The sequence below is a fragment of the Loxodonta africana genome, chromosome 3 (assembly GCF_030014295.1).
Source record: "Loxodonta africana isolate mLoxAfr1 chromosome 3, mLoxAfr1.hap2, whole genome shotgun sequence".
Classification (NCBI taxonomy): Eukaryota; Metazoa; Chordata; class Mammalia; order Proboscidea; family Elephantidae; genus Loxodonta; species Loxodonta africana.
In genome coordinates, this window is record NC_087344.1 from 128,336,158 (window position 1) to 128,360,861 (window position 24,704).

General features: G+C 33.5%; 1 protein-coding gene across 3 annotated transcripts in view; it reads left to right on the forward strand.

The window, feature by feature from the left end:
• Positions 1 to 24,704, forward strand: part of PRKACB (protein kinase cAMP-activated catalytic subunit beta) — a 135,661-nt gene that overhangs the window by 95,265 nt on the left and 15,692 nt on the right. For all 3 annotated transcript variants that reach the window (XM_010591159.3, XM_003411215.4, XM_064282157.1), the window contains exons 2-8: positions 2,544 to 2,605; positions 4,642 to 4,770; positions 9,887 to 9,985; positions 10,990 to 11,072; positions 17,165 to 17,291; positions 18,473 to 18,568; positions 21,857 to 21,979. In XM_010591159.3, coding sequence (XP_010589461.1) covers positions 2,544 to 2,605; positions 4,642 to 4,770; positions 9,887 to 9,985; positions 10,990 to 11,072; positions 17,165 to 17,291; positions 18,473 to 18,568; positions 21,857 to 21,979 — 719 coding nt within the window. The remainder of the gene's footprint in view (positions 1 to 2,543; positions 2,606 to 4,641; positions 4,771 to 9,886; positions 9,986 to 10,989; positions 11,073 to 17,164; positions 17,292 to 18,472; positions 18,569 to 21,856; positions 21,980 to 24,704) is intronic.

Genomic DNA, 24,704 nt, shown 5'->3' on the forward strand with positions numbered 1-24,704 from the left:
TTTTGGTTAACTTATATTTTTTGCAAAGAATTAACTATGTTCACCTTTACATCTAAATAGTGCACATACAAGCCAGAGATTTCATGTGTCTGTATATAAGTTTGTATGACAAAAAGTAATTCAGGAACACGAGTTCTTCACAGAACGTTTCGATGACATTATAATTTGTGCTCCCCCTTACTCTAAAACGGAGTCCCTTTATTTGTTGAAGTAATTCACAAAATTTAATATCTTTGGTTCATATACAGTTCTGATAATTTTCATAGAAGATCAACACATTTTTTGAATGTTTTATTAAGAAGTGAAATTAAGAAGTAGTTGAATTTTTTTTTCTGTAGCCCATTCAGCAGGCAAGGTACAAGAAAGTATTTTTTCAACTTGACGTCCTTCGAAAATACTGCCAGCCCTTCCTTTGACCAGTTGTTTTTTTCTTAACTCCAGATCCACTTAGCATGAGGTGACTAAAGAAGCTGAAACAGGATATTAGGGATTATTTTTTTTTCTTTCCCTGATTCTCTCCCTTGTCTCCAAATTATCACTCAGGCCGGCATCTGGAGAATTCGAACCACAACTTGATGTGAAAGTTCTATAAATAAAATATGACTAAAAATATTTTTCAGAAGAAATCAGAAGTATATTTTGGGCATCATAAGTTTCATAAAAAGCCACAAGTTGTGTTTAACAAAAAATTATGTATTTATTTTATAACCATCACTTCCAAGTCAATGCCATGTGTTCCATGCCCCCCCCCCACAAAAAAAAATCTTATAAAACCACTCTTCTTCAGTTGCAATTAATACAATAACTTTTAGGATTAGGATGGCTTGAACCACTTTAAACTCAAAAACATTGAAGAATTCTTCACCCTCAATCTGCCTCTTAGAGGAATTAGATCATATTTGGCTAATTAGGTGCATTTATTTAATTCATTATTTTGGTGGATGAGATTTTCATACAATGGGAAGGTTCTAATCTTTACAGTTATTTTTCTCTAATTTTCTAAAATAGATACATTGGAGGTATTTTGCAGCAAAATACAAGTAGCAGTTTGTATAAACTAATGAAATAATATCTTCAGAAATGCATGCTGTAGTGTTACTTAAAAATTAATGTCCGCTCTTGGTGCTTATCATCACCATTTTAAAAATCTCAAAAACTTATAATGCCAATGTATGTTTTAACAACCTTTTTGATTAGTAACAATGTTTTGCCAGAGGTACTACCTTGGAGATAAAGGAAGAAGTAATGATATGTATCTTTTAAAATGCCTCACTTTAATACTACTACGTCATTAGATATTTTATTAAAGGATTTATGTGCCTCACACTTGCACTTTTAATTGCTGCCTTTTCTCCATCGTCATTATCATCATCACTCTTAGCGTTTCTGAAATAAATGCCAGTATGCCACTCCAGGTTCTGTTTTTTTACTCTAAGCTCCAAATAAAATCCAAGGTCATCTTTAAGTGTTAGCATTTTACAATTTTAACATTATTTAAATCCTGTTCCTGCCATTTTCTTCTTTATTTAAAGATTCAGATATCAGAAAAGTTGGGTACTTTCTGAACAAAAAAGAGACTCTAAAATAATTATCTTTTGTGTGGTTAGGTTTTATTCTCAGGCTTAACTACAGGATTAAGAATATGTTTTGTTAATGCCATTTTTTTTCCATGGAATTTTTTTCCTTAAATATCTGAAGTCATGTTGTAAACAAAAGCCATTGTTAATAACTTTGTATAAACAGTTAATGAAAAAAAGGAATTATTGTAAATGACTTACCATTTTAATTAAAAAATCTAAAACTTCAACCCACAGCTCTCTAAAATAATGTGGCTCTCATTGATCAATATATAAACAGCCGGTTTGAATTGCTTTTCTTTGGTCCACATTTTAAATTAGGCATTCGGACATTTAGTTTTTATTCCAAATTCAGAATGAGATCTTTAAGCTGTTTGGTGCTATGTTTTGCTGTTAAGTCTCTGTGAGTATCCTTTATGTGTCAGTGTGTGGTTTTTTTCCTTTCCTCTAGCCCTTCATAGAAAGAACACAAATCTAATAAACACAAATCCTTGTACTGGCAAACAGCCTTTTATCAAAGTCAATTATATTTGAAACCCCATAAATCGACAGATTCATGTTTTCCAAATGTTTTCAGTTCTTACGTTTAAAAGGGCTTGTTGGTATCACTGCTGGCTTATTTACAGTCACTCTTTTGGATTAGATTGATTTCTAACGTTTTTACATCATCGTCAGGTTTGTTTTCAGGAACAGTGTTGTGTTATTAGATTTGACATTATGAAAGTGATCTCTGTATAGAACAGTTTCCTGGAAAAATTAGGAAATAAACTAGAGATCCTTAGAAATTTAAGGAAGTATTTGCATCTTATTTAGAGAAACCAGATAGCTCTCTAGTGTATCATGGTTGTGAATAAACATGTTTCATGGCAACCATAGTTGATAGTCTTTTTTTTTTTTAAGAAAGTATATTTATATGTAATATGAATATTCTTATAAGACAAACTTTGTTTTTATGTGTATTTTCAGTGAAAGAGTTTCTAGCCAAAGCAAAAGAAGATTTTTTAAAAAAGTGGGAAAATCCTGCTCCGGTAAGGAATATTTCAGATTTTCTATGATTTAAAAATCCTGTGTTAAGTAAAATTATGATGCTTGCCTAAGTAATTTACCACTTCAGAAACTTTAATTTTCAAGTGGTGTCAGTAAACATAAGCTTAGAATAAGAATTTTGTCATAACTTTGTTTTGATTTATTAAATAGTAATTTTTTGTGCTCTTAAATTGTAGAAAGAACGAATTTCCAGTTAAATGCCTGATTGTAAATTTTTATACTAATTCCAGGTTGACAGAAACTCTTGATAATTTCTAGTATTATAGAAATTGTAAATTATGCCTTTGATAGCATAATTATTTTTATTAATTGCTACAGTAGGGATACTATTGTACAGTTTCAAGTTCTTAATCACAAATACTTGGCTATTTTTGTAGGTTTTAGCAGTACATCAAGTACACAGGGATCATTTTATAAACATTTTGATGGGATAAGTTCAATATAAGTACTTTAGATCTTAACTAAGATTTTTAAAAATGTATGTAAAAAGAGCATCATGTATACTTTCCAAAAAAAAAAAAAAAAAACCTCTTTTTGGAGTTGAAAATAATTAATGGTCTTTAATTGTAGATTAAATTTTGAAAAAATTTTTTCCCTAGCACATGTAAAGTTTAAATTACATATTAATCCATAAAATTAAATAATCCATTCATAATTATGGGGACTTTTTTCTGCACTGATATAGAATCTCATAGTAATTTAAAATTACTGGAAAAGTGAAACTAAAGTATGATGAAAACAGTTTTATAAGTAAAACTTTTTCTAAAAAAGTTCCTTTCTCTGTGATGATCCAGCAAGATGCTGTTTTGTCTCCAAAGGCAAGGTTTGATTTGCAATAGATAGCAAATCCAACTACAGGAAACTCCAGTAGCAATTGAGATTCCTCACTTATACAAGAATCATATTGCATTACATTTTTCTCAAGCTGTGCAATTTACAGATTGGCCCTTGGAAATATCTTTTCCAGGATTTCCATAGAAATCTTTGTAATGAAAACCTATTAAACAAATGGGTCAGCAGTTACTACTTGTTGCTATTTAGCATGTAGATAATTTGTTCCCAGTAATTTTCATTTTTCTCTGGCAGCAACAAATTTAAAAGATTGCTGCTTCTAACTCTTTGCTTCCGTGCTGTAGTCAAAGCCAAACGAAGATGTTTGCTCAAAATGAAACCCCTATTCAAGGAGAAAAAAAGTCTGATTATTGTTCTGGGACACTGACTTTTGGTTATCTTAGTGGGAATGAGGGACTCTTCTTTCTTTATTGTTAGTGTTTTAAGTAATACTGGGTTATTATAACGTCAGAGAGAGAAAGCCAGTAGGATCTTACATGCTGCCCCTATCTAGTTGTATAGCTCATAAGGAGTCCTGGTGGTACAGTGGTTAAGAGCTCAGCTGCCAACCAAAAGGTCAGCAGTTCAAATCCATCAGCTGTTCCTTGGAAACCCTATGGGACAATTCTACTTTGTCTGATAGGTTCACTATGAGTCGAAATCAACTTGACAGCAATGGGGTTTTTCTTTTTTTTGGTTATAGCTCATATAAAGATAGAAATGAAATGCTTTCCTTACAGGTAACTCCAGTGAAAGGACTAGTCCCTCAGTTTATCTATTCATTACAATTATTTGCAAGTGCACTAAGACTGTATGACTTCTATGAGTATCTTTGTATACTTCTGGTCAGTTTGTAATTATTGAGATATGCTACTAATTTATTAGAAGTCCACTTCTAGGAATTTATGTTGGGATATGACTGTTAATATTTCAGCTGAGGCTCTTATTTCCTCCTATTACTATTATGACTTATTTTACCATAAAGTTCTCTTCTCAGTTATTAGATCCTTTCTTATTCAAAGGGGAAAATAGAACCAATAACCTGGAATCTTAATAATCTTTTGTATTATTTTTTAAAAACAACAGTTGTAAATTAAATGATCCATTTTGATTACATATTGCTAAACTATTCTGTTACTATAATCTACTCATGATAACGTCTCATTTCATTTTTTCATGTATGTAGAATAATGCCGGGCTCGAGGATTTTGAAAGGAAAAAAACCCTTGGGACAGGTTCATTTGGAAGAGTTATGTTGGTGAAACATAAAGCCACTGAACAGTATTATGCCATGAAGATCTTAGATAAGCAGAAGGTTAGTACATTTATTCATTTGCTTGCAGGGTAAACTTCAGTTTTATCGGCTAGAACATTCAACAAATGCAATATAATGACTTAGCATTGATAGAGCATCCGAGAATTTCATTGTTGCACTCTATTTTCATACTTATTTATTGTGGCTACATGAGATGTAGTTAACAGTTTTAGTATATGGGGGTATATTATTATTTCAAAAATTATTTATACATAATATTTTACTAACAAAATATTGAAGTCAAATGTAAAGAACAAGCATTGCTACTACATTCTGCCTCATAGAAAAATTCAGGGGCGAATTAACAAGTAACAGAAATTTACTTGTTACTTGAACTAAAATTACATTCTAGTTATGCTTTAATTACGGTAGAAGCCCTCTTATTAACATGATTGAGTTTGATTAATTTAAAATGTCAGTTAAAGCAAGGGAAAGTTTTAAAAGCCTACATACTATAAAAAACAATTTTAAAGTATTTACCACATATTAACGTACTTAATGGATCAGGATGTCTGAATTAATCATGCCTTAAATTTTAAGTTTCTAATTTTCTAGTAATTACTTAAAATTAAGGGAAGGAAAAGAAGAAATGGCAAATCTTGATATAGTATCTTATAATGATTTTTTTTTTAATTGGCTTATTGGGATATAGGTAGGAAAATGTGGAGGAAACAGTACTGAACTAATAGTCTGGGTTATAGATAGTGGCTAGACCAGTGCTGTCCAGTAGATACATAATATAAGCCATGTATATAATTTTAAATTATATCTCTTTTACTTGGTTATCATTATCAAAAGTATTTCTAGTACCTCTAGGATTTAAAAAAAAAAAAAAAAAAGGAATTGAAACTGATAAATCATAAATTGGTTTCTAGACCAAAGATCTGTATGTACAGTTACTTTCTAGGGAACAAAAAAATAACCTTTAGCAATGACGATGATAATTTGGCCTCTGAATTTGACGATGTTTCTAGCAGGGTGACAGATTTCTCTCTCATAGTGGCCTATAAATGGGTGCTAATCCCATAACCTATCTATTTGAAAACTTAACAATAAAAAGTAGATAAAGCTAAGCTTATTAAAAAAAAAAAATGTAGCCACATTTAAAAAAAAGAAACAGGTGAAATTAATTTGAATAATATATTGTTTAACCCAATATATCTAAAATTTTATCATTCCAACATACTATTACCATAAAAATTGAGATATTTTACATTCTTTGTTTTACACTAAATCTTAAAAACCTGATATTTGATACTTCTAATTAAAACAAAAAACAAACAAAACTAACCTCTAATATGAAAAGGAGTAGTGGCTTAAGTCTCTTTAATATTCAATATACCATACACATGCTCATTTAATTGTATATCTTTGTTGCCTCTCGCATTTATTTTCTAACCATGCTTCTTGAAAAAGTAGTATAATTGCAGTCCATTAACTCACTTCGTATTAATTCTTCAACTCACAACAATTTAGCTGCCTTTTTACCTCGTTTATCCCTCACCTCTTGCTACTCTGCTGAAATGGCTCTGCGAAGGGTCACCAAATCCGTGACCTAATCATCAAGTCCAGTGGACTCTTTTTACTCATCTTATTTTACTTTTTGACCACTTCCTTGAAACTGTCTTCTCCATGGACTTCAGAGATCCCATGCTTTCCCAATTATGCTCCTGCTTCTTTGAGCTCCTTTTTCTGTCCCTTTTCTATGTTTTTCTTTAGTTTTTTTTTTTTTACCATTTAAAGATTGCTAATTCCAGTGCTCCGTACTAGCCCCTCTTCTCTTTTTCCTGTCGTGTACCTTCTTCCTCTGTACTGTGCTCCAACAGCTTCAACTCTTTCCTGAGCTCTACGCCTAATTTGTATGCACAATCTGAGCATGGCGCTCTTAGAGACCATCTAGTTCTTTCCCTCATTTTCTAGATGAGAGATCTGGGTGTCGGAGAGGGTAAGTGACTTGTAGATACTTGTCTTGGTGGCACAACAACAACAAAATGCTTCCAATTTATCTTTTTGATTAATCCTGTCATTAAAATTGTTATTGTCTGGGTAATCCCTGATCTCTTATGTTGTCTCTCTTCAAGAATTAACAGAATGTGCTTTACTTTTAAAACATTAAGAGGATTACAAAATGTGCCATTTTTAGTGCATTAAAGTACTTTTAGGAAAGAAGTTTTTAATTCCTTTAGTGACTTGTTAAATAAATTTTAAAAATTACTGAGAAGGCTACCTCTTGGATAAATCATGCCAAACAAGTATTTCCCAGAGTTATAGCTGCTATTTTAAATCATTTCTATTATAACAGTATTCTGGATCTGTGCATAGTTAGGATGAAAGATTTTATATTTTGAGTTTCTTCCAAGTTTATTTACTTTAATTTTTTTAAAGGTAAGTAATGAAATAAAATTATAATACCCCTTTTCTGTTAATAAAATCAGAAATCCCTCACCTAAGTTTATTTTGGCTTCTCATATCTTAGAGTTTCTGGAGTAAGGGAAAGAAAATCAGTGCAGAAATTAAGGAAATCACATTTGATACTATGAGTTAAGCATTTCTAGGCACTTTATGTATATCTTATCATTGACTCTTCACAACTTTGTGTGACATTAATCTCTTTTTATACCAGAAATCCCTCTATTTAATTAATTTTCTCAAAGTCAAAGAGCTAGTAAGACAAGCCAAGAATCTGACTTCAGTTTGTCTGCCTATCATCCTTGTTAACCTTTCCTTTAAAATGTAATTGTTAATCTAAGATCTTTTCTTCTACTACCTAGTTTGATCCCTCTTTAACACCAACTGGTATTTCACAATAACATTGTAACTGGTTTAGCCCCTAGCCCCAAATTTTTCACTTTTTACTAATCCGTCCTTCTCACTACCGACAAAATGTTCTCACTATATCATTTCATTCACTCATTCAGAAAGCTTCCTGATGCTTACTAAATGACGTCAGAACTCTTCAGCCTGCTTTGAAATCCTTCATGATTTTCTCTGAGTCACCATTGCAGTCTTAGTTCACACTGTTCTCCTACATGTCCTCTATGCTTGATTTCTCTGCCTTGGAACGTGACACACAGGAGTACACAGGACTGTGCTGGGGGGAGTAGGAAAGCTGATGATGATATATGGTCTGTCTTCCTTATTAATACCTCCTCAAACGTTTGGGTAAAAAAAAAAATTCAGCTGACAACTTAAGCCATTTATAAATGCTTTTAAATTTATGTACTTAAACCAAAAGAAATATTAAGCAGTAAATACAAATTAATATGAATTTTGAAAATAAAACAGGAATTACACCCCCAGGGGCACATGTTAATTTTCCTCTACCAATTAAAAAAATTAGGGATACTTAATTACGAACTTTTGAGAAGCACTGTCATAAGCTATGGACAAATGGAAACACCACTCAGACTTACCTTTTTATATTTTCCTCCTTCAAGAGGTCAATACCTGAATATTATTCCAGACTGAACTGTCTTTTCTATCTTTCCCTAATCTTTGTTGTCTATCCAGCCTTTAACATTTATTGAGCTCTTACTATTTGCCATACATTATGCTACACAGCCACTTTTAAGTATTATTATCAGCATTTTATAGACCAAGACTCATCAGAAAGTTATGTACTAGGCCTAGAGTAAACTTTGTCTCCTCTGAACACTTACCACATCATAAATCTCATTTAATTATTTTTCACGTTGCTATTCAGATAACCATACCTTATACTTTCAAGTAGACTTTGTGCAGCATGAAGGCAGACACTTTCCTGTCCTTATCTCTGTGACTCCTATAATTGTGCCTTCATATGCAGATTTAAAATTAAATTAGATTTTTCAAAGCACATTTGCTTTGCCAGTTAATATATCTTGGATTCATTTCTTTTTTTAATCGTGTCACATATACACATAGTTGGTTTAGGACTATACTGAAGTTTTCATTACTTATTTCATAAGCTAATACATTGTTTATGCCTAACTAAAAACCTGCTATATCATAACACACAAAATGAAAAACAAAGTAACCCTCCAGCTAGTGTTAAAAAATTTCTTGTGAAAAGTGTGGGCTAATTAGAATGGACAATAATGATCCAAGCATTTCATGTTACAGATAACAAAACTGATCGAGAGAGTTGAAATAGCGTTTCCAAAGTTACAAAGCTGGTTGAATAGAAGGCCTAGATTAGAACACAAGCCTGCTGACTCTTAGTCATTTATTTTTTCCTCAGTATTATTTTTCTACCAATAACTGGCTCGTATCTTTAATTACCTTTCTTATTCATGTTCAACTTGATTTCTGTGACTATCCCACATTGACAATAAGCCTCTAGCAAGAATCAATGTCTCCTAATAATTTATACATATATAAGGCAATATGTCTCCTTGAGGTCACCTTTTCTGAAAGTCAAAATAGAATGACATGTGGGATAGAATCATGGTCTTTATAAAGTTAAGATAAATTGCTTTCCCTTTCCATGTATCTGATTAAGTAGATAATCTAGAGGAAGCTTGATTAATCCCAAATGACCCAACTGTTATAAAGACATAGGGGTTTGTTGCCAATATTTTGTATGTCCTTTTCAGTGGCTACACAAATTGAATTTTTTAGCATTTTGTCCAGTACTTATTCAAGTGTTATGAAATAAACAGTTTGCTCATTTTACCTACTGTTTTTTAGTTATTAGCTTTTGCTCAGTCCTTATTTTCGTTACTGATCTTCTGAAGTATTTAAAATCAATACCTACGTATTTCAGCAATTTGAGCCAGCTTTTTTAGTGGATGTAAGTCATTAAGAGCTAAGTATTTTCACCCACTGGATTTTTAAGGGATTTATCACGAGTGGGGAATATCCTGTTCCCACTCAGCTCTCTCTTCTTAAACGGTATCTTAACTGAAATCATAGTTGACCTTCTTAAGGCCAGTTTTAACTTCTCTATTAGCTTTTTCATTTGAATCTTATAAGCCTGGTTAGTAATTATTATTATCATCCTTATCCAATTCTAGCAATTTTACTATTCCAAATTCACTATTATGTGGAAAGCAATTTATTTTATTATTTCTTTTAAAAGATAGTAACTTCGTCATTTTGTTCAGATACATTAAATATATTCATTTCTCAATTACAGGTTGTTAAACTGAAGCAAATAGAGCATACTTTGAATGAGAAAAGAATATTGCAGGCAGTGAATTTTCCTTTTCTTGTTCGACTGGAGTATTCTTTCAAGGTAAATTATAGTAATATCCAAATAAAATATTTTCAACCTGATATATAGTTTTTAAATGTGAAGCTGTAATAGGATTTTAAATGAGATGATAAACCTGGAGATTATGAAAAAATAAAAAAGAAATATCTTTAGAATTTATGTAATCATATCCTATTATGCTTGTAAACTTAGGCAACATTTGAAAAGGTTCTCCCTGGGGAAGTTGTTCAAAGTGACACATGTAACTCTTAATGAGATGGTATTACAAAATCTAATATTTCAATTTATCAAAAGCCATGGTGATATTAAGTGAGTCTTACACTCAAGTAAATGAATACACCCACACACCTTCTTCGGCTTTCCTTGAGTAGTTTCTGCCACTATCTCACCTTTTTTTACTTAGGAATTATTATAGTGTTTTCATTTATATGAGGCAGAATAATCGGTGACCCACTGTTCAAGTGTTTCATAAAATTTCACCAAAATTTATTTTTTAAATTGGCAGTTTTTCAGCTCTGTAGAATAACACTTGGCAGCTCTCTGCAATATTGATTCATATGAAATATTTTAACCTTTTCTGTTTCCCTTTACTCTTTAAGTCAAATGAAGCCTTGTGTATTTAAGATTCCATTAAAAATTTTAATCTCTTTGATCTAGTACATAAAATATAGATGTCATTATTAACTTTTTCAAATTGTTTTTAACTTTATTATTTCTTTGCATGCATTATAGCATTATATCATTGCCTCAGTGTTTAATTGTTCAAGAAGTAAGTATTCCTGCAAGAGCAGGAACAGCAAAAGTCCCAGACTGATGTGTAGCAAGCATACAAAAATAAATAAATGAGTACCCCAGCATAGAAAAGCTAGAACAGTTTCCATTTATTGTTTCCCAATATTAATCTGTCTAATGGATTTTAAATTTGTCTTTTTCTAATTGAACATGGTATAATCTTAAAATATTTTTTCAAGAAATAATCTAGGTTACATAATTTTGGTTTAATAATTCTTTTTATTTATTTATAGGATAATTCTAATTTATATATGGTTATGGAATATGTCCCTGGGGGTGAAATGTTTTCACATCTCAGAAGAATTGGAAGGTTCAGGTAACAAATGCTTTTCCTCTTCTCAAATATTTATCTGCTATGTGTTTGTTTAAAACCAAATTTTAAAGTTATTGTCAATGCCAAAAATTTATTTCACTGAATCTAGTAAGAGTTTAGCTATAGAAAGCATTATATAGAAACATTAATAAGAAGCCCCACTATACCTAAGTATTAAAATTCAAATAAAAATACCATGAAACCAATTTAAATATTGTTTCATTGGTAGATAGTCTGAGGGTCCATTAATTGAAGAGTTCATAAAATGCAAAAATTATTGAATATTAAAATACAAATATTTACTATACAAATATTAATACAACTCTGGGGAACAGGCTTGAGTAAAATGAAGATAAAAAGGAATATATGGAAATGATAATAGTTGTATCATGGTGGTGAGGTTATGAAAGTTCTTCTTCAAATTTAATTTTCCTTAAAGTTGTTCAGCTTTTTAAAAATAGTTTAAAAGGAGCTTACACCCAGTGATTAGTTTATTGCTAATAAGACCTCATAGTCATTAAAATAAATGATAAATTCTGTTAGCTTTACCTATATGTAATAGTTTGTGAAATTACTACTGTTCATTAAAATCACTAGTTGAATGAAGCTAAAACCAAGAGCAGGTCCAAGTTCACTTAGTACATTGCAAATTGACATAGTTAAAACATAAGTACGAGCTCAAACAGGACTGTGCTTCTGATTGTACTACCACTGATGAGGAGTCCTTGGGTAGCACAAATGGTTAAGTGCTTGTCTACTAGCCTAAGGGTTGGCAGTTCGAACTCACCCAGAGGTGCCTCAGAAGACAGCCTTGGTGACTGCTTCCAAAAGGTCACAGCCTTTAAAACCCTATGGAGTAGTTCTACTCTGCACACATAAGGTCACCACGAGTCGGAACTGACCCGACAGCAACAAACAACAGTAATTGATGATGGTAATTTGATTCATAAAAAGATGATGATAGACTTGAATTATCACAAAATGATATGATATTCAGTGATGGATAAACATTATTTTAGTCACCTGGGGCCTAAGCCAAAATTCATTTATTTACCTGATATGTATAGGGTGTCTAATATGTGTCAGATGCTGTGCTAATGCAAAGTAACTTTCATGATTCTCTTTTCCTGCCTACTGTCCTATCTCTGCTACCACCTCTTGTCCAGGCAGGCCCAGAATCCTCATACTGCTCCATGGTTATTCAAAGTTTTATACTGAAGTACCACACCTAAACCTGTCCTCCAGAAATATTTCGATCATTTTCTATTTTCTACTAGCTTCTTTCCTTTGCAACTCCCCTCACTCTCATTTCTTCAAAAATCGACTTGGTACTAGGAGGAAAGCAAGTTAATTAACATAATTCACACTAAGACACTGTCTTTTCTAACATTTCACACATACTATATATATATACACTTTCTATTTAAATGTATCATGAAGGGGCCTAGGAACTTTGAAGTAAGGAGAATGCTGAATTATTGTTGAGCATGGCTTTAAGCAGAATCAGTGGAGTCATTATGATTCCATACTTACGTAGCAGGTATCTGGACTTCAAGCTACTACAGTGTTAAACCTTCCTGCTATCTTCCTGCATTCCCTTCAATATAAGTAGAAATACCCAATAACAAATTGCACTTGGAATATTTTGCCTTCATCTTTCACCAATGTGATATATAGGTCTACATGATTTCTGTATTTCTCCAAACACCAGTGTGTGGAAATAAATATAAAATGCTGAGGGCTTAAATAGAGAAAATAAGAGGAGCCCTCCCAGGTCAGACATTTCCAAGTTTAGGGATAAATGTTATAGTGACCAGGGTGATTCTCCCAATATCTCCTTCTAATGTTCTCCTCACCACTTATCATACCATGTGGGTTTTTATAGTGTTGAGATGGGGCTGAGACTGGAAGGGTGTTGTAAAATATCCCCCTCTCCTCCCCCAGAAAAAGTATTTTTCTTTACGTATTCATTCAACCAATACATACTTACTGAACACCTGATATGTGTCAAGCTACAACCTGGGAAACATAGGAAGAGTGTATATGGTTTTTTCTTGGGATTTCTATTTCTGGTTGTACCAGATCAAAGTCATGCCAGCCATCTTAAGAGTAATCCTGTTCATACTTAAGGTTGTTCATTGGTGACACAAATCTGAAAATCATTGCAATTTATCAGGTAAATTAGCAGAACTCAGTGAATATACTAAAGATAAAATAGAATCTCAAATTAGAAAATCAGAACAGTACATCCTTTCAAAGTAATACTCTAAATGTGGTATCAAAGTTACACTAATATATCAATTGATCTAATCTCTGCTTGCAAAGACTGCATGTTTACAGAAACATACAGATTATACCTATGTCTGTATTAACATACATAATAGAAGATTTGGAAACTCACACACCAGAATGGGATTACTGGTGTTCTTTATTCTTCAACAATATTTTATAATATTTTTCTGTAAGGAGAATAAATTATTTTTATAATAGGAAATGTGGATTTTTTAATGACATTAATCTGCAGACCAAATTAAAGAGTTTCTATGTAGTGAAATTCTTTAAGTACATGAAATTTGTGTCAGTAAGGTAGATGGTTTGTCGTACTGTAGTGGCTTGCATGTTGCCGTGATGCTGGAAGCTATGCCACCAGTATTTTAAATACAAGCAGGGTTACCCATGGTGGACAGATTTCAGTGGATCTTCTGGATTAGGACAGACTGGGAAGAAGGACCTGGTGATCTACTTCTGAAAAAACTGGCCAGTGAAAACCTTATGAATAGCAGGGAGTATTGTCTGATATAGTGCCGAAGATGAGCCCCTCAGGTTGGAGGGTACTCAAAATACTACTGGGGAAGAGCAGCCTCCTCAAGTAGAGTCAACCTTAATGATGTGGTGGATGGAGTAAATCTTTCAGGACTTTCATTTGCTATTGTGGCACGACTTAAAATGAGAAGAAACAGTTGCAAACATCCATGTATATATGGAATGTATGAACTATAAATCAAGGAAAATTGGAAGTCATCAAAAACGAAATGGAACACATAAAAGGACTGGTATTGGCCACTTTGAATCAAAAAATCATATGATCTATTATGCTGAGAATGACAAATTGAAGAGGAATGGCATCGCATTCATCAGAAAGAACATTTCAAGATGTATTCTGAAGTACAACACTGTCAGTGATATGATAATATCCATATGGCTAAAACAAAGACCAATTAACATGATTGTTCAAATTTACACACAACCACTAATGCCAAAGATGCAGAAATTGAAGATTTTTACCAACTTTTGCAGTCTGAAGTTGATCAAACATGCAGTCAAGATGCATTGACAATTACTGGTGATCAGAATGTGAAAGTTGGAAACAAAGAAGGATTGGTAGTTAGAAAATATGGCCTTGGTGACAGAAATGACACCAGAGATCACATGATGAAATTTTGTAAGACCAATGACTTATTCATTGCAAATACCTTTTTTTATTGGTGACTATACACATGGACCTCACCAGATGGAATACACAGGAATCAAATAGACTACATCTGTAGAAAGAGACAATGGTGAAGCTTAATATCATCAGTCAAGGCCAGGGGCCAGCTGTGGAACAGACCATCAGTTGCTCACATGCAAGATCAAGCTGAGCTGAAGAAAATTAAAACAAGTCCACGAGAGCCAAAGTATAACCTTGAGTATATCCCACCTGAATTTAGAGACCGTCTCAAGAATAGATTTGCTGCATTAACATTAATGACTGAAGACAAGAGAAGTTGTGGGATGACATCAAGGATATCACACATGAAGAAAGCAAAAGGTCATTAAAAAACAGAAGAGAAAGAAAAGCCCAAAATGGAGGTGAGAAGAGACTCTGAAATTTGCTCTTGATCATAGAGAAAAAAAAAAACCTGTTGCTGTCGAGTCAATTCTGACTCAGAGTGACTCAATAGGACAGAGTAGAACTGCCCCACAGAGTTTCCAAGGAACAGCTGGTGAATTCAAACTGCCAACCTTTTAGTTAGCAGCAGAGCTCTTAATCACTGGCTACCAATGCTCCTAGCTAAAAAAAAGGAAGAAATGATAAAGTAAAAGAGCTGTACAGAAAATTTCAAAGAGCAGCTCCAGAAGACAAAGTATTATAATGAAATGTGCAGAGAACTGAAGTTAGAAAACCAAAAAGGAAGAACATGCTTAGCATTTCTCAAGCTAAAAAATCTGAAGAAAAAACTCAAGCCTCAAGTTGCAATACTGAAGGATTCCATGGGCAAAAAATGGAATGACACATGAAGCATCAAATGAAGATGGAAGGAGTACACAAAGTCACTGAACCAAAAAGAACCGGTCGACATTCAACCATTTCAGGAAGTAGTATATGATCAAAAACCGATGGTACTGAAGTAAGAAGTCTAAGCTGCACTGAAGGCGTTGGCAAAAAACAGGGCTCCAGGAATAGATGGGATACTAATTGAGATGTTTCAGCAAATGGATGTTGTGCTGGAGGTGCTCACTCATCTATGCCAAGAAATTTGGAAGACAGCTACTTCCTGGCCAACTGACTGGAAGAGATCCATATTCATGCTCATTCCAAAGAAAGGTGATCCAGTGGAATGCGGAAATTATCTAACAATATCATTATTATCACATGGAAGTAAAATTATGCTGAAGATCATTCAAAAGTGATTGCAGCAGTACATCAACAGAGAATTGCCAGAAATTCATGCAGCATTTAGAAGAGGACATGCAACGAGGTGTATCATTGCTGATGTCAGATGGATCCTGGCTGAAAGCAGAGAATGCCAGAAAGATGTTTACCTGTGCTTTATTGACTACACAAAAGCATTCAACTGTGTGGATCATAACAAATTATGGAAAACATTTTTAAAGAATGAGAATTCTAGAACACTTAATTGTGCCCATGCAGAACCTATACATAGACCAAGAGGCAGTCGTTCAAACAGAACAAGGGAATACTGTGTGGTTTAAAATCAGGAAAGGCATGTGTCAGAGTTGTATCTTTTCACCATAATTTTTCAACCTATATGCTGAGCAAATAATTCAAGAAGCTGGACTACATAAAGAAGAAGGTGACATCAGGTGTGGAGAAGACTCGTTAACAGCCTGCGATATGCAGATGACACTACCTTGCTTGCTGAAAGTGAAGAGGAATTGAAGCACTTACTGATGAGGATCAAAGAATATAGCCTTCAGTATGGATTACACCTTAACATAAAGAAATAAAAAATCCTCATGACTAGACCAATAAACAACATCATGATAAGCAGAGAAAAGATTGAAGTTGTCAAGGATTTCATTTTACTTGGATCCACAATCAGCAACTATGAGAGCCTCAGTCAAGAAATTAAATGAGGTACTGCATCTGGCAAATCTGCTGCAAAAGACATCTTTACAGTGGTAAAAAAGCAAAGATGTCATCTTGAGGACTATGGTATGCCTGACCCATGGTATTTTCAGTCACCTCACATACATGTGAAAGCTGGACATGAATAAAGGAGTGAAGAAAGTTGAATATACTGTGCACTTCCAGAATGCTTTTTAGAAGTGAGGGTAGTGAAACTTCGACTAGCTTGCTTTGCACATGTTATCAGGATGGACCAGTCCCTGGAGAAGGACATCATGGTTGGTAAAGTAGAGGGTCAGCGAAAAAGAGGAAGACCCTCAATAAGGTGGATTGTCACATTAGCTGCAACAGTGGGCTCACACGTAGCAATAATTGTGAGGATGGTGCAGGAATGGGCAGTCTTTCATTCTGTTGTGCGCTGGGTCAGTATGAGTCGGAATTGACTCAACAGCACCTAATGACAAATGAACAATAATTTACAATAAGATGACTACTTTAGGGTTATATTTTGCTGAACATATGTTGCCCAAAATGCCTCAGAGCATTATTTAAATATGATTGAGAGATTTACTAAATATTTGGTAAAAATATCTGGAACTAATAAGAATCTTTGTATATGTCTAAAAGAAAAAACCCTTTTGCTCCAAAAATACCTCTATCACATGTTAATTTTTATATTAGAATCTACTAGTTACTATATGTTACCCGTTTTACAGAAAATTAATGTTTTGTTTCTTTGCAGTGAACCCCATGCACGGTTCTATGCAGCTCAGATAGTGCTAACATTCGAGTACCTCCATTCGCTAGACCTCATCTACAGAGATCTAAAACCTGAAAATCTCTTAATTGACAATCAAGGTTATATCCAGGTATGACTTGAACACATACTTTATTTTAGAAAATACTAGGCAAGCAGCTGTATGTATTTATCCCCAACTACCAATATTGAAAAGAGTCCTAGTGGCTCAGTGGTTAAAGGCTGGACTGCTAACCAAGAGGTTGGTGGTTCAAATACACCAGCAGCTCTTTGAGAAAGATGTGGTAGTCTGCTTCCGTAGAGATTTACGGCCTTGGGAGTCAGAATAGACTCAACGGCAGTGGGTATGGGTTTTTTTTTTTTGTTTTGACCAATATTGGATTTTTTTTTTTCTTTGAGGGAAACAATTGCTTCTTCCTAATGGCTTAAATTGAACTCATCATTCTGCCACTATTAAAAACAACCATGAATCCTGTCAAAGATGGAACCTCTTTATATCTCCCATACTTTGTATGTGCAAACAAATCACAGCCTCCTGCAAAAAAGAAATAATAATAGTTACGTTTGTGAGCACTCATTTGTACCATTGTTCAAGTGTTCTACCTGTATTAATTCTCTTAATCCTGATAACACTATAAGGTGTAGGTACTATTGTTAGTCCCATTTTCAGTCAAAGGAAACTGAGGCACAGAAAGATCACACAGCCAGTAAATGATAGAGTCAGGATTTGAACCCAGTCTGTTCCCAGAATCCATGCTCTTTCTCTACAGTATAGCCGCCAAATGAGCCCCAAATACCAATGTTTGGACCGGTGGCAATGTTTTCTTTTCATTTCTGTTATTAATAAAGTGGAAGCATCCCTTTTACAGAGTTATCACAGATTTTCTCCCTTGGTGCTTTTGTATTTTTTGATGGTGCAGTTAATGACAGAGGACACGCTGGACTAAAGAGACCCTTCTAGAACTATGGTCAAGTCTTTCATTTTTATTAAAACTAGTTTTACCTTTTGTTTTCACTTTTCTATTCCCTGGATCTGGGATCTTATGATAATGACTGAAGAAGGCTTTCTTTGTTGTTGTTCATTTGTTTGTTTTGGGTGGAGGAAGAGTCCTCCAGCTTGGCTCGTTTTAGCCTTCATTCACTAAATAATAGCTTCACATATTCATTTTAATTACATTGACTTAGTTTTTTCCACTTTTTTTTTTTTTTAATTTTAACCTGGAATTTTTAACTTTCAGTGTAGGAACCATAATTGAAACAATAAATGTTCACAGTATTTTTTTTCTTTTATAGGTCACAGACTTTGGGTTTGCCAAAAGAGTTAAAGGCAGAACTTGGACATTATGTGGTACTCCAGAATATTTGGCCCCGGAAATAATCCTCAGCAAGGTATATTTATAATAGCATTATGTAAGAATTAGAAGTGTAAGGCATGCATCACTGTGAATGTTTGTAAAAACTGTTTTTGTATTTTTTATTCAATCTAAAAAGTTATAAATTTAAATCTATTTGTTCATGTTTCCTATAGAGTGATTATTTATAGTCTACCATTTAATCCCATAACCTCTGTCAATTATAACTCTGAATCTTAGAGAAAGAGTGTGAATAAATCTGACCTCTAGGTCCATACCAAAAGCATAGCCTTCTCATAATTCCTTCCGAAAAGGGGAAGGCAGGGAAGCCTTGCTATGAGGTATGACAAAAGGCAAATCGAGAGACAATACATACTAGTCATCATTTCTTCCTTTGTTTCACATTTGCCACTTAAATGAAAGAAATATATTGCATTATTTTAAGTTGGCCTAATGGGAATTACCACAATAGAATAGTTTCTCTTACTGAAGGGAATTACACTTCTCAAAACTGTGAAATGTGGTTAGAGAAACTGTAATCATATCTAAGAGGATGGTTTGATTTCTTATCCATTTTCCTTTCCTCTGCTATTTGTTGGTGGTGAAAACTAGAAAGGAGAAACTAACAATAACTGGACACAAGCAGGACCAAGGAAAGTGAAAGGGATAAGACACGTGCTTACAGTCCGCAGACTGAATAAAGTACCTGCTGAACAACTGAAATTTGGCTAACCTATCGGCACTGGGTGTTTATACAACCCTAAGGGGGCAGTTCCACTCTGTCCCATAGGGTCACTCTGAGTCAGAATTGATTCAACGGCAATGAGTTTGGTTTTTTTGTTTAGGTTTATTCAAGTGTTAGAATGAAACAGATTTTTTTCAGCTTTCCTCTCATTATCTTTCATAATTTAAATCATATATAACATTTTAGTTTTTATAATCCTAATAGCATTGCAGTTAACACATTTCTTCTTTAAGTATGCTTTACAAATGATGTGACCACAAAATAAATACCGAAACTTTAAAAGCCATATTTATGTTATAAAAGTAACAGATGTACATTGTACACAATTTGGATAATACAGAATATAAAGAAACAACCAAAAAAAAATATGTAATCCCACCACCCAGAGGCAACTTTTTTTAGCAGTTTTATACATTTTGTTTTTAATTTTTCTATGCACGTTATCACAGTTGAGATCAGAGTGAATGTACAGTTTTGTGTCATGCTTTTTTCACTTGAATGATAACAAGCATGCAAACATCATTCTAATGGCTTGTGCAAATGTACCATGAAGTATTTGACCATTCTTCTATTATTGTTTCCTTTTTCTTTTTTACTGTGATAAATACTGTGATAAACATCTTTCTGTATTTCAAATTATTTCCTTAGGATAGATTCCCAGAAGTGGAATTACTGAGTCAAAGGGTATGAATATTTTTAAGGCTCTTGATACTATGCCAAATTGTTTTCCAAAAAGATTGTACCATTTGACAGTCCTGCCAGCACTGTACGAGAGTGCCTGTTCACCGCACCCTCTTCAGCATTGGGTCATCTCGTTTTAAAAATCTACTAAGAGGAAGAAAATAATAGATACCTCATTGTTTTCCATTTCTTTATTAGATTTTTTTAATGCTTAATAGTCATTTGTATTTCTTTGTTATATGTGTGAATTGTTAATTCATTCCCTTTGCCCATGTTATCTGTCGTAATTTTTTATTGATTTGTTTTAATTTTATATACCTAGGGTATTGACTTGCATCTGACATATTTATTATGTTAGATCTAGCACATAATCTAACACATAGAAATCAAAGTTTAGTTTTAAGGGTCTGGTTCCACATTACATGTTTCCATTATAGTAATAAAAATTACTGTTATAAATTACATTACCAGTGAGTTTTGAATGAAAAGAGAGAAAGCAAAGCTGGTGCCCATTTCTGTTAACAAAACAAAGTGCTTTTCCTATCATACCAATCCCTCCATTTAAAAAAAGTAAAGCAAAGCAGGGGGGGGGAAGAAAAAACTCTATATTGTAGTACTGTATATTAGCTATTAGTTTGAAAGCTAAATAGTTTGTAAAGCTGAATTTTTGGCAAAAGGTTGGGACATGGGGAGTGCTGATGGTAATTAAGAGGGTACTTTTGAGGTTAAAACAAAAGATCTGAGAACTCAGCTGATTTCTGTCCACATGATTGGGTTTTTATTTTTTTCCATAATCTTTTGTGCCCATTGACACTGATCATACCAAAAAAACCAACCCCACCGCCGTTGAGTCAATTCCAACCCATAGCAACCCTATAGGACAGAGTAGAACTGCACCATAGGGTTTCCAAAGCTGTAATCTTTATGGAAGCAGGCTGCCACAACTGTATCCCATGGAGCAGCTGGTGGCTTCAAATCGCTGACCTTTCTGTTAGTAGCCTACCGCTTAGCTGCTGCACTATCAGTGTTCCTTCTGAGACTGATCAGAGTTGACAGTAAACTTTATGTAAACATACATTAATATTTTATTCTTACTTATTTTCTTATTAAATACTTCTGGGTGTTAATTTTGTAAGCTTATATGAAAATACAAAACCAATTAAAAATAACATTCGAATTGTACATTTGGCTAGTGAAGCACTTTTTAATACACATTATTTTCTTTCATCTGTTATAATCTTCACAAAACCCTATGAATTAGTTATCTTTCCTGTATAGTTTTAGAGATGAGAAGCAAAAGGGTAGATAGCTAAAATAAAATGTACTTAAATATGTAAGTCTTGGGGGGGTCTACATCATACTTCTAACTTTCACAAGATTCTGTGAAGTGGACAGAATTATCTTGAGTACATTGACTCTCATAACTCCAACAGTATAGAGTACTTTGAAGTCAACTCCACTATTGACTATGAAGTCCCACATCTACTATTTGGTTCAAAGCCTTTCACCTTCCTAGGGTATGCTGTAGAAAGCGTGATTTGTAAGATTATGAACCTGGAATGGGCCTTAAGAGGTAATTTGGTCCAACTTCCTTCCTACTGATGAGCAACAACTAACTTATCTCAAAGAAATAGATATCTACAATATTCTTAATGAATGTAGAAAGAAGACTTAATAATCTTTCCAAATAGCCATTTCCAGTATATGGAAATTCTCCCCTTTTGTTTAATTTATACCTGACCTGATACAGTTTGTTCATTTTTTATCTATCCTGAATAGCTGCTCAGCAGCCTTTTTAAAAAATTTCATATGCTTGAAAATTATTTTGAAATCATCTATGACTTCATTTCTTCTTTGTAAATTAAGCAATAATTGACATTTGGTGTTGGTTTTTCTCAGGGCTACAATAAGGCAGTGGATTGGTGGGCATTAGGCGTGTTAATCTATGAAATGGCAGCTGGCTACCCCCCATTCTTTGCAGACCAACCAATTCAGATTTATGAAAAGATTGTTTCTGGAAAGGTAAGTAATATGTATTTTAAGCTTTATAGATTGAAACCCTATCATGTCATCACACTATTATCCTAAATTGGGAAAAACATAGAAATATCCATAGTTGCCGCCCTTGTATCTAGCATTCATCTAATATAACAACATAAATGTTGAATCATTCACATCCCTTAAAGAACAAAGAGTAATTTTATAAACAAATTAGGAAAGTAATAGAGTATTTTTCATTTCTAGTATTTTTATCCCTTGTAAAACATAGGATCATAGCCCTAATTTTCAGTATTTACTCAAGTAAATAAAAATTATTAGTTTATTTCATGTAGATAACACCTTTGAGAGGACTTTTGGAGGCTGCTTTTATATGCCTTTGCTTTTCTAGGAGAGACTTTTCGTTTGAATTATGTTAAACACCACAAAGTAAATATAAAATGGGTAAGACTTTTTAAGATGGAAATGTATAGAAGTTATTTTAACAGAATTGCTTATGTTGATTATAATTGCCATAGATTTCCAGCAAATATGGAAATAACATTAATTTCTTATAAATATGAGTAGATTTACTATAATCATAGTATATGTATGAACATTCTACATTATGTAATTACTCTATAAACTTGCCTTCTTTTGCATTTGTAATCCCTGTTTTCGTTCCAGAAGTATTTTGTTTAGGGTCTGTCATTTTCTTTTTCCTTAGCTCATATCTCAAAAGATCTCTGTAAAAGTACCACCATCACTTTTTGTAGAGATAAGCCTGATTCTTCCCACATGTAGCAAAGAAAGAATAAACTTTTAAACATTCTCAAAAGGAGACCTTCTTTACATTTATGATAGATTATATCAGAAGGGATATTTTCCATAATTTCCCTTCTTCCTACATGTGGTAAGCTCTATTATTTTGTTTTTTTTTTTTTTCCTAGACCACACAGCCCCATTTAGAGTATGATCAGGAGATAGAGTATCCATCCTGACATCACATTGTCCTGAAATGGGATGTAGTTGACTTCTTTGTACTTTTTGGCTCTCTTAGGTAGAGATAAGTCTAATCATCCTAAAGAATCTGGAAGGAGATAGAGGGAAAGTCTCTATTTCTTTGTACCTCAGCCAGATTCAATCTCTACATTTAGTCTAAAAGCTGGCCCTCAGCATTCATGAACTTAAAGTTTACAATGTTAACTACTCACAGGGTACCCTGAATGTCCATAATGTAGTAATTTATCTTTTTTGCCAAGAAACAAATTTAAATCATGGATACTACACAGCTGGACTATTGGAACAAGATGCTTATGAATAAGTCTTTCCATTTACCTATAATCCACATTTTAATATAGTATTGTTCCATATTTCATAGTGCATATGCAATTTACAGGAGTCACAAGATTTTGTGTTATATTTTACTGCATTTTATGGGGAAAGCTTTATGTTATGGCTGTATTCACAAATTAGGGGAGTAACTAAAGAACATATACCTATGTCAAAGGTAAAAAAAAAAAAATACACCTCTTACAGATAAGTAAACTAAACTAGGTATTGAAAGATTTATACTGACAAAGGTAATAGAGGAAGGCAGAATGCAGTATTTATTTTAAGTAATTCAGTATCACTAATTTTTTTTTTTAATGTCCTTATTATACTTGTAGATCTCTAGGCTTCAGATTTCTTATCTTTTTCCCCTAGCATATTAAAAGAGTCTCAGTAAAAGAGCTTTTGAGATGAATGAAACAAAACATGGAAAAGAATTAATAAACAAGGCAGTGATTTATTTTTTAAGAATTTCAGAAGTGAACATGTAAAATCTAAAGAGAGAATAACACCCAAGGATCATATGAAGAATGAGCAAACTAAAATACATTAAAATAACCGAATGGGAGGATAATATTTTATTAATATAAAAACTAAGAATTCAGAAATTATAGTAATAGTTCCACATAATGTAATGAAGGGTGATTATGAAGTTCTTGAATCTTTACTGTATTGCTTTTATTTATACTTCTTCATAAATCGAATTTCTTGACAAGGATGCTGTCATAATTAAATTTTCATTTACTTAAGAAAAATTGCCTTGCCTAAAATGAATGTATTTTCATCTGTTTGAATTGGCTTCAGATTGCCAGTTGTTCCACATAGCTAAATTTTTTTTCAGGTAATGTTTATGAATATGCTTTTATTTTATACCAAACTTTTGGATCCAGTAAAAGCTTATAGCTTAAACCTGCATATGTTCTAAAATCTTAACAGCTTTAATCCTAATCACCTTAGAGAGGAGAGTTGTTGTTGTTGTTAGGTGCCGTCGAGTCAGTTCCGACTCATAGCGATCCTGTGCACAACAGAATGAAACACTGCCCGGTCCTGCGCCATCCTTACAATCATTGTTATGCTTGAGCTCATTGTTGCAGCCACTGTGTCAATCCACCTCGTTGAGGGTCTTCCTCTTTTCTGCTGACCCTGTACTCTGCCAAGCATGATGTCCTTCTCCAGGGACTGATCCCTCCTGACAACATGTCCCAAGTATGTAAGATGCAGTCTTGCCATCCTTCCCTCTAAGGAGTATTCTGGCCGCACTTCTTCCAAGACAGATTTGTTCATTCTTCTGGCAGTCCATGGTATATTCAGTGTTCTGCGCCAACACCACAGTTCAAAGGCATCACCTCTTCTTCGGTCTTCCTTATTCATTGTCCAGCTTTCACATGCATATGATGCGATCGAAAATACCATGGCTCGGGTCAGGCACACCTTAGTC